At 34.3% G+C, this 14308-nt stretch overlaps 3 protein-coding genes across 4 annotated transcripts; 2 read left to right on the plus strand and 1 right to left on the minus strand.

The window, feature by feature from the left end:
• Positions 1–796: 796 nt before the first annotated feature.
• Positions 797–2257, plus strand: LOC108558872 (G2/mitotic-specific cyclin-A1-like). Its single transcript, XM_017915907.1, has 5 exons — positions 797–1172; positions 1227–1276; positions 1327–1605; positions 1667–1825; positions 1898–2257. The coding sequence occupies exons 1-5, from the start codon at positions 812–814 to the stop codon at positions 2126–2128; spliced, it is 1080 nt and encodes a 359-aa protein (XP_017771396.1). The 5' UTR covers positions 797–811; the 3' UTR covers positions 2129–2257.
• Positions 2258–4165: 1908 nt separating this feature from the next.
• LOC108558874 (serine/threonine-protein kinase ULK2) lies at positions 4166–13829 on the plus strand. 2 transcript variants are annotated; one of them, XM_017915909.1, is made up of 17 exons: positions 4166–4548; positions 4648–4740; positions 5212–5295; positions 10214–10250; positions 10309–10359; positions 10438–10563; positions 10982–11055; positions 11125–11285; positions 11473–11729; positions 11784–11898; positions 11957–12230; positions 12288–12438; positions 12503–12750; positions 12808–13072; positions 13132–13268; positions 13323–13458; positions 13513–13829. In XM_017915909.1, exons 1-17 carry the CDS (start codon positions 4459–4461, stop codon positions 13578–13580), a joined length of 2367 nt encoding a protein of 788 aa, XP_017771398.1. In that variant the 5' UTR covers positions 4166–4458; the 3' UTR covers positions 13581–13829. The 2 variants fall into 2 exon arrangements, with proteins under 2 accessions (XP_017771398.1, XP_017771399.1); XM_017915910.1 differs by having other exon boundaries at positions 12527–12750.
• LOC108558876 lies at positions 6224–9101 on the minus strand. The gene is made up of 6 exons (XM_017915911.1): positions 8514–9101; positions 8382–8451; positions 8037–8309; positions 7815–7980; positions 7132–7752; positions 6224–6775 (listed from the first exon to the last, which is right to left on the minus strand). The coding sequence occupies exons 1-6, from the start codon at positions 8558–8560 to the stop codon at positions 6432–6434; spliced, it is 1521 nt and encodes a 506-aa protein (XP_017771400.1). The 5' UTR covers positions 8561–9101; the 3' UTR covers positions 6224–6431.
• Positions 13830–14308: the final 479 nt, after the last annotated feature.

Consider the following 14308-nt stretch of genomic DNA (forward strand, 5'->3'; position numbering starts at 1 on the left):
TTCCCATCAAGAAGAAGGTCGTGAAGAAGAAGAAGCGCGAGAGCACTCCCAACTCGTTGCTGCAACTTTCAGAAAAAGTTAGTATGATTCGGGAAAAATCGTTTGTATCAACTGAAACTACTGTTGTTGAAAAAACGGTGAAAAATTACGAATACGAACGCATCGAAATCAATAAGACTTACGATGAAGTCGAAGAATACACATCAAAGACACCGGAAAAGAAGCCGGAGAGGAATTTGGACGAATTTAAGAAATATCTGGAAAGATCTCAGGCTTATCTTGCTGAATGTGCAATAATTAATAAAAAGACTGAAAAGTTTATAGCAACGGAGTTGAAAAAGTATCCGAACCTGCAAAAACTGAGAAAATCTTTGTAATTTGTATTATTAATGTTTAAAAATCAATTGGAAATATTAGCTGCGCTAAGTATTCATAATTGTTTTGTTTTAAAAATTTTATATTGTATGACATAGTTTTTAAGGTGTATCAATAAATATTATCACATTTGAATAGAGTTGTATTGTTTTGATCAATTTGTTCTATAATCCTAAGCCACATTTAGACTACATATTATATAATTAAACATATTAAATTAATCGTAATTTTTATGATTAAAATTAAAATGTTTTCAAAAATATTATATTTAAATGAAATATTTTCAAAGATAAAATTGTTGAGAATATTTTCGTTGAATATTTTATATGCGATAGTTTATCAATAAATGTATGTAGTTTTTTTTTCTCTTCGATTTCTTGTGCTTAGCGATAAAGTTAGGATACTTTGTACAGTCATCTGCAAGCATTTGTGAAACATGGAGAGAATAATTTACGAGAAAGAAAATAAGAGGACGAAGATCACGAGGCAAAGGTTGTGCTCGGATTCGATGCATCGAGATCAAAATATCGAGATCAAAAGGGAGCGAACCCGTTCCACCGAAGTCCAACGTGCAGTTTTAGGTGACCTCCAGAGGAACGTAGTTTGCCACAGGAAAATCTTCAATGGGGATATAGAATTCACCAGCTTGCAGAAAAAGTGTAACATCTCGCCAATTTTGAAGAGCGCATTTCTACAGAAGAAGGATTCCAACTCGCCCATTTTGAAGAAGAAGGATTCCAGGAAAAAAGTAAACTTCATAAATAAACTCGAGCAGAGGAAAACTGAAAGGCGCACCAGTGAGTATTTTATTAAAGTAAAGGTTTACGTGACGGCACGGATGTTATTTGCAGATGAACCGGTCACGAAGGTTCTACATTTGTACACGCTTGAATATTTAGAGGTACGTGACTGAAGTTGAACGTATCAACGTCTAATTCGAATGTTTTACAGGACATTATCAAACACATGTTGAAGAAGGAAAAGTCGCAGGTTCTTCACAAAGGTTTTATGCTTAAATATTCAGCTTGCGAGGAGAGCAGGAGAAGAGTGGTGCTCTGGTTTTACAAGTTCGAGAATGAGTTTAATATTTCCTACGATATGCGTTACGTGATTATTAAGATGTTCGACAGAGTTTTAGCAAACATGCACGTACCAAGGGACAAGTACCATCTCTTCATGATAACAATTATTTTCATATTGAGCAAACACAGCAGTGTTAATGCAGTTTCGGTGAAAAGAAATATATAAAAATAATAATTATCATCATGAAATTCATTATATTCATTTACAGATGGCCAAATTACTGAATGCTTGCAAAGGTCATTACATTCAGGAACAAATTCTTATCCTGGAGAAGGATTTGCTGGTCTTCTTCGAGTACAACTTTATGCTCAACGAGCCTATACAGTTCGTTCAGTATTATTTACATAAAATTGGACCAAATTCCGAGGTCTGTTATATTCCAATATATATATATATATATTTAATGAATAGATAATAATTTAAAAGAAAATTTTAATAGGAGATAGTGAAGATTATGAAGCAAACTCAGAAAATCATACGCGATTACGCTTTGACCACGGAGTTCTCGATTCATCCTTCGTCCAAAGTAGCTGCGGCCGCGGTTTACGCCTCCTTGAGGATTATCTACGGCAATACTAGGCTCTACGATATAAGTTCAAATATTCAGGGATATTATTATGGTCCGCATCTGTTGCCTATGGTTTACTCCATGGGCCAATTAAACTTATAAGTGTTCGTTTTTATTTGTGTATTCATTATTTTTGGCTGGTCCAATATTTTACTTGTAGACATTTTATATTTGTGTTTGTGTATTTAAGAAACGATGAGCAATAAAAATAAATGATTCATCTTGATTAAACATTTTAGTTTTGTGTTATTTTTAGGAGGTGCCCTCTACTTATTTTATTGTAGAGTGTATTTCGGGTCAAAGTGACCCGTCTATATCAAATACGTTCTTGAAATATCATCAATATTTGAATTTCAATGTGCAATAACTTTGGTTTCCTTTGTACAAAAACGTGGGAAATCAGTAATTGTGATATCCAGTATGCAACACACTAATACAAAACAATCTGATATCATACATGTCTATAATGAGATGAAAAATGTGTCAATAGCTTTAGTTCATTATAGTATATATGAACCAATTCTAGATATTATTTGATAAAATAAGTAAAACGATCGTTCTGTAAACCATATATGTATGCATGATTGAAAACTTGATTACAAGTATTATACAGGTGAAATGTCTGTTGAAACACAACCTAATGAACGGATTCCAAAAGAAACAGATGTTTTTTTTTGTCCAAGCAAGAGCGAAAATAAAATAGCAACGTTTTGTAACATATGCAAAAAACCAATTTGTTCTACTTGCTCAACAAAAATATGTTAAATAAAATGATGTTAAATTCGTCAAGAATTAATCTGTGTTTGTTGTAATATTTTCTTTCTATTTTTAATATTTAATAAACGGGTCATTTTGACCCTTGATTTATTTATTTGTCTGTAGTAGTTACGGGATAAGTATAACAATATGTTTAACTATAGATTCAAAACTGCCTTTGAGATAAAAAAAAAAGGTTGAAAAACACTGCTTTAGTAAATGTCATCCTGATGAGTGAGACAGAGAAAAAAAATGGTTTTCTATTTTTAATATTTAATAAACGGGTTATTTTCACCTATGTTTTATTTATTTGTCCGTAGTAGTTACGGGTTAAGTATAACAATACGATTAACTACAGATTCAAAACTGCCTTTGAGATAAAAAAAAAAGGTTGAGAAACACTGCTTTAGTAGATGTCATAGTAATCATATTATTAGACTGCGTTACAAACACACTACAGTTTCAGTAAGTTTAACAAATGAGTAAAAGAAAAAATAAATTACTGTTATATAATCTTCTGTATAAATAAGAGGGTAATTAAAAGGAATGTTGCAATTTTCAGAGGAATAGAAGAAATCTGCAATACCGATAGAAAGACTGATGAGCGAGACAGAGAAAAAAAATGGTTTTCTATTTTTAATATTTAATAAACGGGTCATTTTGACCCATGTTTTATTTATTTGTCCTTAGTAGTTGCGGGTTAAGTATAACAACACGTTTAACTATAGATTCAAAACTGCCTTTGAGATAAAAAAAAAAGGTTGAGAAACACTGCTTTAGAAGATGTCATAATAATCATATTTATACTGCGTTACAGACACACTTTAGTTTCAGTAAATTTAACAAATGGTTAAAAGAAAAATTAAATTACTGTTATATAATCTTCTGTATAAATAAGGGGATAATTAAAAGAAATGTTACAATTTTCAAAGGAAAAGAAGAAATCTGCAATACCGATAGAAAGACTGATGAGTGAGACAGAGAAAAAAAAATAGTTTTCTATTTTTAATGTTTAATAAAAGGGTCATTCTGACCTATGTTTTATTTATTTGTCCGTAGTAGTTACGGGTTAAGTATAACAATACGTTTAACTATAGATTCAAAACTGCCTTTGAGATAAAAAAAAAAAAAAGGTTGAGAAACACTGCTTTGGTAGATGTCATAGTAATCATATTATTAGACTGCGTTACAGACACACTTCAGTTTCAGGAAGTTTAACAAATGGTTAAAAGAAAAAATAAATTACTGTTACGTAATCTTCTGTATAAATAAGGGAGTAATTAAAAGGAATGTTGCAATTTTCATAGGAATTTAAAATAATGTGGGTATAGAAGAAATCTGCAATACCGATAGAAAGCCAGATGAGTGAGACAGAGACGGAGAATCAATATTATGATGGCGGAGTTTGACAGCATTGACGTTTCGGTTGTTTTGTCGTGAAGATGTTGCAAATATTTCTGTTTGAAAGTGCCATTTGATAGTGTTTCATGTGCGTTTTGGTTCTTTAAGGACTGGATTATGCGAGCAAAATGTAGAGGTCGGAGATTAGGTTCTTAGCGCTTCAATTTTTTCGTTTTATTTATGCTTACGCGAATGGAATATGCGCTTCTATTGATTTGGGATCTGCTGATAGAACAATAAACAATTTCCCTGTGACCAGTGGTGCTGCAAGAAATATGGAGAGCATTGGGGATTTCGAGTACAACTCCAAGGAACTGATTGGTCATGGTGCCTTCGCTGTTGTCTACAAAGGCAGACATAGGAAGGTCAGTCACCTTGCCTTGTTTTTGTTCTATTCTATTACCATTTGTTTTTCTTTGGTCCACATTCCGTAAACTTATGCCAATTATGATTTTACTTTGCAGAATCCATCTCTTGTTGTTGCTGTCAAGAGCATTACCAAGAAGAGCCTGGCCAAGTCGCAGAATCTCTTAGGCAAGGAAATCAAAATACTTAAGGTATGCATATATCACCAATACTTTGCAAAATATTGTAACTGATGTGCTAATAATCAGCTTAATTCTTTATTTATTATGTTTCATATGCAAATAGGAATAATTTTAACCATTGCATATTTCTTAGGTTAAAATTAAGCTATAGTTATTATTAATATTTAATTAGAAGCCTTTGATCGTACTTCCATAAAAATCTGAGAATTCCTCATTTTTCTGGAGTATTTACAAATCAATTATCTTATCATAGTTTGTTTACAAATCTTATATTTATTTGTCATTTAAATTTACATCTAATTTAAATATAACAATAGCAAATAGCAAAGGGTTTTTTAATATATATTTATTTAGTTTATATATATTATTACTATTTCTATTAATATCTAGATGCAAATTTATCAAAACTATAAAATAGAGTAGTTTTACAATTTTTTGAACTCTAGGATTTGTTAATTAATATTTTATTGTAATTTGCAGGAATTAACTGAACTTCATCATGAAAACGTTGTGGCTTTGTTGGACTGCAAAGAGTCCAGTCATAATGTATTTCTGGTCATGGAGGTAAGTTTTATTTGTTATTTTTTTATAATTCTATTTATTAATTTAATTTTAAATTGTGTTTTATATAATAATAATGTTTATGGCATCAGTCGAACAGAAAAAAAAACACATAATTAAAAAAAACAATATTAATATATATAATTTCAAAAAAGTCAACTGGTTCATTGACGGTAAGTCTTTCTGCCTAGGGAATGTTTTATATATTAAATATACTAATTTGTATTATGCAAGTAAATGTAATTTATTTGCTTTAAAGAATGAACGAATTGTAATTGTATTTTTAGATTCTCATTGCTGATTAATTGAGTCTTTATAAAGAAATGCTGGTATAATTGCATTTGAGGTCTGACTAATTTGTATCAAACACGTTAGGTACGCGAAATGTCGATTTGTGATGCTGCTGTGATACTTGTTGTTTTCGTGATGAACTTTTCCCAGCGTAAACAAAACGATATTAATGCTAATATGTTGTTAATTAATGAAAATTGATATTAATTAGTATAATGGATTACAAAATAGCTTTGTGGAATAAAATAGATAAATCTTTAGCAGTCATTTGGAAAATTGCTCACTGTGACTAATATTCGAGTCTCCCCTTAGAGTAGTCTAGGTCTCACAGTCTGGAAAACGCTGGTTTAGATATAAAGTCCATTTTTTTCATATATCGAGATATTTAAGGGTTTGCGTTTGAATTTATAAATATAAAAAAGAAGATATCTATATCTTACTAAAATTACTATTTTTTTTCCAAAAGTGGATTTTTACCAGTTTAAAAAAAACGGTACAGAAATGTATATTTTTGGAAAATAAAGAAGGAATGATCATATGCAATTATATTTGCTTTCTCTTACATAAATTTATACAAAAAGCTTACAAGTAAACACCATTTACTTACAAATATAGGACCAAATCTCTTAATTTTGCCACAGTTTTTATATAAAAAAAAATCTATCAGACAAACATTTAATAAATAAAAAAAAATCTAATTATATATTTAATTAAGGTGCAGTTGTTATGTCCAGAATTCGAACGCAGTGTTTCATTCCTCGGATTGGTTTTCATATTGTTTTTTCTCTACGTTTTTTTCATTAAAATACTGCTACAAATATGGAATTCCGCTGATTTCATTGTTGAATTTACTTCTTCGGTTGTTCATCATCGTCATCATCCATCGGAGGGATGGTGTGTTTCTCCGGTTCGTTGATGACCTCTTTTGCTGTGCAATCGCAGAGCTCCTCCACCTCGTCAGGTTGAACGTCCGGCATCAGCGGTTTCTTCTCCGCTTCCACTTTGATCTCCTTCAGTTCTTTGCCCTCGTTCGGATCTTCCTTGGTGGTGGCGCCATTGACTGCATCGTAACGTGGCTTCTTATGCTTCTGCCAGCACTTGTAGGATACGGCGACGCTGCCCACGACTATCACAGCTATGACCAAGGTCACTGCAATGTTGGAGCTGGATGATGGCGTTGTCGAAGCATCGGCTAGAACACACGGATATTTGGTTTAGCTCACCTTATCTTGCGACATATTTGAGGCGAACAAATATTAAACGCGCCACATTTATTATTTATAGGTGCGCATTTAGATATGGCATATACATTGCATCGTTACAAACTTATCCTATTTATTAACTTATTATCACTATCTTCTTTTCGGATTATCGGCTGTGACGTTATTGCGTTATCTTACCTGTCCAAGAATGCCTTTTACATAATTCAGTTTTGTGCATAATGATGATAATATGTCTTGAGATTTCTATGTCAAGTGATTGCAAATATTGATTTGCGTTATATGCATTTCTTTTTCTTTGAGCGATAATAATGAAGTGAATACTTACTCTTAATATCTTCGTTCCTTGAATTCGTGGCTCTCACGGCGGTCACTATCTCCGCATGAGTGTTGGATGATTGCAAGTCGCCTTCCTGAACTTTCACCGCACCTCCATCGGATACATCGACTTCTTTGGATTTTTCATTTTCCTCGACCACTTCCGTTTCAGAACCGAAATTTCCTCGGGTACCGAACGCCGTGGGTATTATTGGATCTATTGCGGTATCAGCGCTATCCTCCTCCTCCTCCTCTAAATCTCCTCCCATGGATTCGTTGGCGTTGTCCAAAGTTGTTTCTCTGATAGCATCTTCAGTGACTTGCAACACTTCGTCCATTCTCGTTTCGTCATCTTTGTTGACCTCCTTAGAGTCCACCTCTAGTTCCTCTCCCTGAGCTAATTGCACTGGAATAGAAGTATCTTCATCTTTGACATCTTCTTCAACATCTTCCATATATTTTTCAACATCATCGTTCGCGATGATCGGAGTGCTATCCACATCCTGTGCATCGCCGCTTCCTTCTAGGCTCTCATCGTTGCCCGCATCCGACATCATAATATCAAGGTGGTTGTCTTCGATTACTCCATCATCCATTAAATTATTGGATTCATCGACGTTCTCCAGGACATCTATATGAATCACGTTGTAAATAAATCAATCGAAACAATCAATTTTTTTTAGCAAAACTTGCCTCTTTGCACGTATTGACTGCAGGTGATGTTCTTAGATTCATCAAGAATCACGATGGTCATCTTCGGCACCCTGCACACATTCTTCAAGCCGGCTTCGGTGATTTTCGAAACGATCACGGTTTGCGGGAAATGCCCCATAGTCCCGAAAGCGTCCGAATCTTCGAACTGAAATCCAAACGAATGTATTCAATTGTATCCTATGGTTATTTGGTAAACTATACGTCGATGGGGTTTTCGCTAAGATCCAGCTGCTGCAGGTTGAGCAGGTCGTCGAAGGCGTTCCCAGGGATTTTCCGTAAATCGCAATTAGATAAATTCAATTCCTGAGCGACGGATTCGAGGAAAGAACCGAGCTTGGGAAACTCCAGTTTCTTGTTGCCGGACAAGTCGATCCTCTTAAGCTGGAGGTTATCTTTGAAGACGGTGGATTGGATCTCGGTGACATCATTGTTCGACAAGTCGATTTCTTCCAGAAAAGCGTAATCTTTGAAATCCTTTAAACCGAAATGCAAATAGTTATCGTTTTTTAACAACAACAAAAAAAAACATTATCATCTTATTGTTACCTGAATTTCGGTGAGCTTGCTGTTAGATAAGTCGATTTTAATGCTGTTCTCGTCGATGTCCAGCCCTAACCTAGGTGGTTAATCGTTCGCACCGTTAATTTGCTGAATGTGTAACTTCCGTTCTCCACTTACCCGTGCGACGCTGCGCCGATTAGTAACGTTATAGCGAGGTAATTCATCTTCCGATGCGGTTTGGCTCTTCAAGAAAGGTGTTGTATTTGGCACGTCGCATGAATAATACGCTAAGTAAAGAATTGAACTAGCAAGCTCGATGCAATCATAGTAGATTATTATATTACACAGATAAGGTTATTTATATAATGATAACACTACTCATACATTGAAGCCGTTGTATTATTGATGATTTATTATGGCCGATTTTGTGTTTCAACATTCGTACTTTTCGTTTTATTTTCATTTCACCAGCCAGTCATGCGAGAGCCCTTTTATATTCGTTTCTCCCTTAACTCGAAATATGATCGACGACGACTTCTCGCGAGCAGTTCCGATCTGAAAGGTCGTTGTATAATTTTTATTGATACGGTTCACTTGAAGCAGTTAAAATTATCGTCATAGCGAGATTAGAAACTGTGCTTTGCATGGAAATCATCTCTCTTTCGCTACTTTTCACGAGGAATTTCCGACTCGTAATGTTTATCGATAGGATTAATCACGATTGCGTTCGTTGAAACTGAACGACTTATCTGTTTGTTTCTACACAACTTTTAATTCATATCTGAGTCATAACGGAAATATGGGTCATACCGTGTATTTGATCTTAATACAGATACCTGTCTGCCATAAGATTCCTTTTTTTTATATTGTTGTTGTTGCGAAACGCATCTTGCATAATTTGATTTATCTGCTGCTACATACATTGGAAATACAGAGGTGCACTGCTGAGACGTTGCTTACTTTGAATCGATAATCTATTTGTTATTGCAATTGAAAACTTTATGCTCGGCGACGATGTTTTAGAAGCACTCACTTTCTATACTAAACATTTAATTTCCTGTAATACTTCCACTGTTGCATTCTTAAACAGCTCTCAACCTTGTTTGGAATTGCTCTAATAATAATAGTCACCGGTTATTATTATACCCTATTGTTGTTTGTTTCCTCATCCTCATTTCTTCTGTAAAATAAAGAACAACAATTCTGGCCATCTTCAATGAACGTTTGCAAAGAAAAAAGACCATTAAAAGTACTATTAAATAATTTAATATAAGTAAGCTAATTGTCAATGATTTACAAGAGCACTTGAACTCGATAAACCACAAAATTATAATCCTTCCACTTTAAAGTTATCCAAGGTCGTAACACGTTTTTTTTTTAATAGAGGGTTTAAAAAGGATTTGCGCTCTCTGTGACAGCTACTACAATCGATATGAATTGAAAAAGTTGTATAAAATAATGTTTCACAGTTCCAAATAAAACATTAGATATAGTGTATAAAAAAGATTGAAACATTTTCAATTTAAAGTCCAACATTTGTTTGAGCAACCCATTCATTTAGATCGATTACGAAACATTGAGAATCATTGGTTTTCAAATGGAAAACTAGTGTTTATTTCGAGTGCATTATTTTGAAATATAAATGTTTAATGGCCCTTAATAATTTTAATTAACTGTCTTATCATAATTCTGATAGTATCCAAATTTTATTTTAATTAATTAATAAAGAAAGTTTTATCATTTTTATTGAAAGGCTATCAAGGTCTTTGTTATCTTATATATTTTATTAATTAACTCTTAGTTATTGTTATTGACAATTGAAACTATTATATAATTTATATGTTGTACTTATTCAGTTTTATTTATTTTCTTTACAGTATTGCAATGGAGGAGATTTGGCTGACTACTTGAATGGTAAGTTGATACGTTGTTTGTAATTATCTTATTGTTTACATATTGTATTTGGTTTCAGTTAAAGGAACGCTGAGCGAAGACACAATCAGGCTGTTTTTAGTACAATTGGGTATGTGCTGCTATTTATTTTCTTCTATATTTCGATGACAAATCATTTACGTATAATTTTATATTTGATAATGTTTAGCTGGAGCAATGAAAGCGTTGTATAACAAAGACATTGTTCATCGAGATCTGAAGCCGCAGAACATCCTTTTGGCGCATAGTGGAACGAAGCCACATCCACAACCATCCGAGATTAGATTGAAAATAGGTATAGTCTTTCATATCCATATCAGTTTGCTCCTCTGTAAAACGCTTGTTTTTTTTTTAATTGTCTGCTTTTTATATAGATGAGTACATTCATAATATTAAGATTTAGCTTCAACAACAACAGGTTTTGTGACGTGTTCTATTTAAATTTGAAAAATTCCTTTATAAATGTTGACAAATTTAGATTAACTAGATAATAGATAAAATTAGGAGTTGGATAATATTTAATCAAAAATATTATGCAACAACTTCATCTAAACTGCAATTAAATTATATTTAAAAGTACTTTCTATTAATACAAAAAGTAGATAAATTTGGAATGTCTAATATATTAAGTTATGTTAATATTAGTATACTACATTACTTAAATCAAAACTCATTTTTTTTAAGCTTATACGGTTTTTTGTTTGTTTTTACAGCGGATTTTGGATTTGCAAGATTCTTGCAGGACGGCGTCATGGCTGCAACTTTGTGCGGTAGTCCAATGTATATGGTATAACATGATCATTTTAACTCTCAGAACATAGTAAATACTAATCGTTGTATTATTCATGCAATTTAGGCCCCTGAAGTCATCATGTCCATGCAGTACGATGCGAAGGCTGATCTTTGGAGTTTGGGAACCATAGTTTTCCAATGTTTGACTGGAAAAGCGCCGTTTCAGGCGAACACTCCGCAGGCTTTGAAGCAGTACTACGAGAAAAATGCAAATTTAGCACCCAAGTTAGTACATACATCATTATCATTTAATTTTCATTTTTTTTTTTGATCAAATGTGCTTATTATAACTAAGTATGTCAACGTCAGATTTAATGTTCGTAGTTAATTTAAAAAGTAATTTTATTTTTTTTTATGTTTTCTTTTTGTGGTGATTGTTTTATAGTGTATAAATAATTAATTTTCTTTGCAGAATTCCTGCTGGGACTAGTCCGGAGCTGAGTGAATTGTTGAACGGTCTGTTGAAGCGAAACGCAAAGGATCGCATGAACTTCGAGACGTTTTTCAATCACAAGTTCCTGCAGAGGCCCGAACCTCAGCAACCGCAGATCCCGGTGGATCTGCCGATGCCGCCTACCGTTTACGGATCACCAACAATAACCAAAGTGTCACTGAGGGCTGTGACTCCGATAAAAGTGGGAACTCCGCCCAGATCGATGCCCACACCAGGTACGTTGATCGTGAAAAAAATAAGTTTTTGTTGTTAATCTAAAGATGTTTCAGAATATTCAAAGTTACCCAAAACGGCTTTAAGTTCAAGCTTAGAAGATGATTTCGTCCTAGTACCTTCTAATCTGCCCACCACCGAGCATTCCAACGATAATACACACGATAGATAGTAAGATTTAGTTTTTTTTTGGTGTTTGGGGGTTAGTTCTAATTGTTTTGCATTGCAGTTACAAGGTGGTGGCGCCCGTTAGAACCACGCTGCCTCAGCCATGCGTACCTGTTATAACACCGCTGAGACCCAGCACGTTACCAATCTCGGAGCCTATACCCGTTCCTACCCAAAGACATGTATACGAAAAGTTAAACAATCCGCAGGATAAGAGCACGGAGCAATCGGTTGCGAAGAGCTCCGTGCCGAGATCGCAGCCGATCAATATGAAAAGATCGGAAAACCGCGTCGTTCACAACGACATCGATATAAGTTCACTCTCTCCTCCTTCGGTAATGATCTTAGTATGCAGATATTATGATGATGATATTAAATAAGCTATTATGTAGGTTCAGTTCGTGATTGGTACACCTCCAAGTGGCGGACGTCGTCGCACGTCCTCCAGCGGATCCATAAGCGAGACTCCGCCACCTCCGAGTATATGGCAAGTCTCGCCTGTAACCAGACACATACCCAGCAGCTCGCCTCTAAGACGTTCAGGTAACGTGATCAAATTTCAGTAAAATGATGTTTGGTTATTACAATCCATTGTTGAACATTGTAGATAATTGTTTGAGTACTTCTCCAGTTTTAAGCGGCCCACTGGCCAGAGTGCCCATTCTGAGCAGCCCAAATTTGTCCGATAACAACAATCTACGGAACTCGCCGATTATACCGTTCGGAACTAGGCCTGTTACGCTACCAAACATTTCAGAAATGTGCAATTTTCAAAGCCTCTTTGGTGACAATAACGCTATTGAACCGGAGCGCACATTCATCGCTCCCGAACTTCCTGAAGAAACTTTACTTGAAGTATTATCTTACTATAGATTTTCTCATAGCAATTATTAATTCAACTTTTTTTTTTAGAAAGAGCATAATGAAACATTGGCTAAGATCAATTACGTGCTCGCTTTGAGCAATTGCGTTTTGGAGTTTGCGGCTGCACGTTCTACACCTCTTGGAGCTTTGGTAGATGCTTCGACACAGATGCAACCTCAAACCGAAATGGGACGACGCGCTGAGCAGTTGGTTCTTTTAATAAGAGCTCTGCAACTGCTCAGCTCCGGTTTGTCTCTTGCTACTCAGCAATTGAACAGCGGGCAGTTGCGACCTAGTAGCACCGTCAAAACTGGTAAATTATTTAGTTCCAAGTGAAAATGTTCATTTCTTAATTATTATTTCTTCTTTCAGTAATGACTGCTTTGAACACAAAGTTTCGATCAACACTAGCCGAATGCAAGCAACTCAACAGCATCGGATTGCTGAGCAAAGTGGGATCAGCGAACGTTGCCGCTGATAACATCCTGTACAATCATGCGATTCAAATCGTTAGTAACCTATATCAAAACATAGTTCTTGTTAATTAATTACGTTGATTCCAGTGTCAATCGGCTGCTTTAGACGAGCTCTTCGGAAATCCCGAAGAATGTTTTCAAAGATACCAGACGGCCCAAATACTCTTGCACAGTTTATCCCAGCAGGTTCATAATCCACAGGATAGACAACGTTTAACAAAATGTAAGATCTTCTAATTAATATCACGTATATGGCAGTTATATTCTTCGTTTACAGATAAAGAAGCGGTGGAGAAACGTCTGTACGTATTGCAACAGCAAGGGTACATCTACGCAAGGGACTGAGCTTTCACTAAGGAAAACACTTTTTAATAAGGGCACATCTTATTTTCAGTTAGTTTTATTTGAATCGATTAACGTTTAGTTTACCATTACTTATTATTTCATAGATGGTTATATATAAATATTTAATTTTATAGGCAGCAAACTCAATAAAAAATCATACCAAAAAGTATGAGACAAAAAAAAAACACTAATGATGATGAAGAAGAAAACTAAATACGTATAAGTAAACATGTAATGGATATAAAAAAATTTACGCTTCTGTACGATATATCTTCCCTTTCCGTTCGTTTCTACTTATTTACATTTATGTTTCTCGAAAATAATTAAACATATCTTTGTACGTAGATTGTTATGTGGCGCTCCGTTTAGATATTTTTCGTTTTATTGTACTTCTTTGAGAAATAATGTTAGCAAGGAAGAATGTATATATGATGAAACAAAGAAAAAAATTGACACCGAAGACACGCGACTAACTGTATAAAAAAAACAATATATAGAGGAATGTTGGGATGGCGAAATTGGTTTTCCGGATTCGGATGATGGTTATTCATTATTATTATGAAATTGACGATGTATTTGTATAGTTTGAAAAATTCTCTTCCAAACGGTGTACATTAGATAGGTGACGTTCCAGTCCATTTAACGTTGTGTCTTGGGGGGGTTACCCTCTTTTTATGTTTCTTCTCTTAATTTTCATTTAATTTGAGTTTTTAATTGCATGCAGTTTC

Source organism: Nicrophorus vespilloides, unplaced genomic scaffold (genome assembly GCF_001412225.1).
Source record: "Nicrophorus vespilloides isolate i.1.1-1 unplaced genomic scaffold, Nicve_v1.0, whole genome shotgun sequence".
Lineage (NCBI taxonomy): Eukaryota > Metazoa > Arthropoda > Insecta > Coleoptera > Silphidae > Nicrophorus > Nicrophorus vespilloides.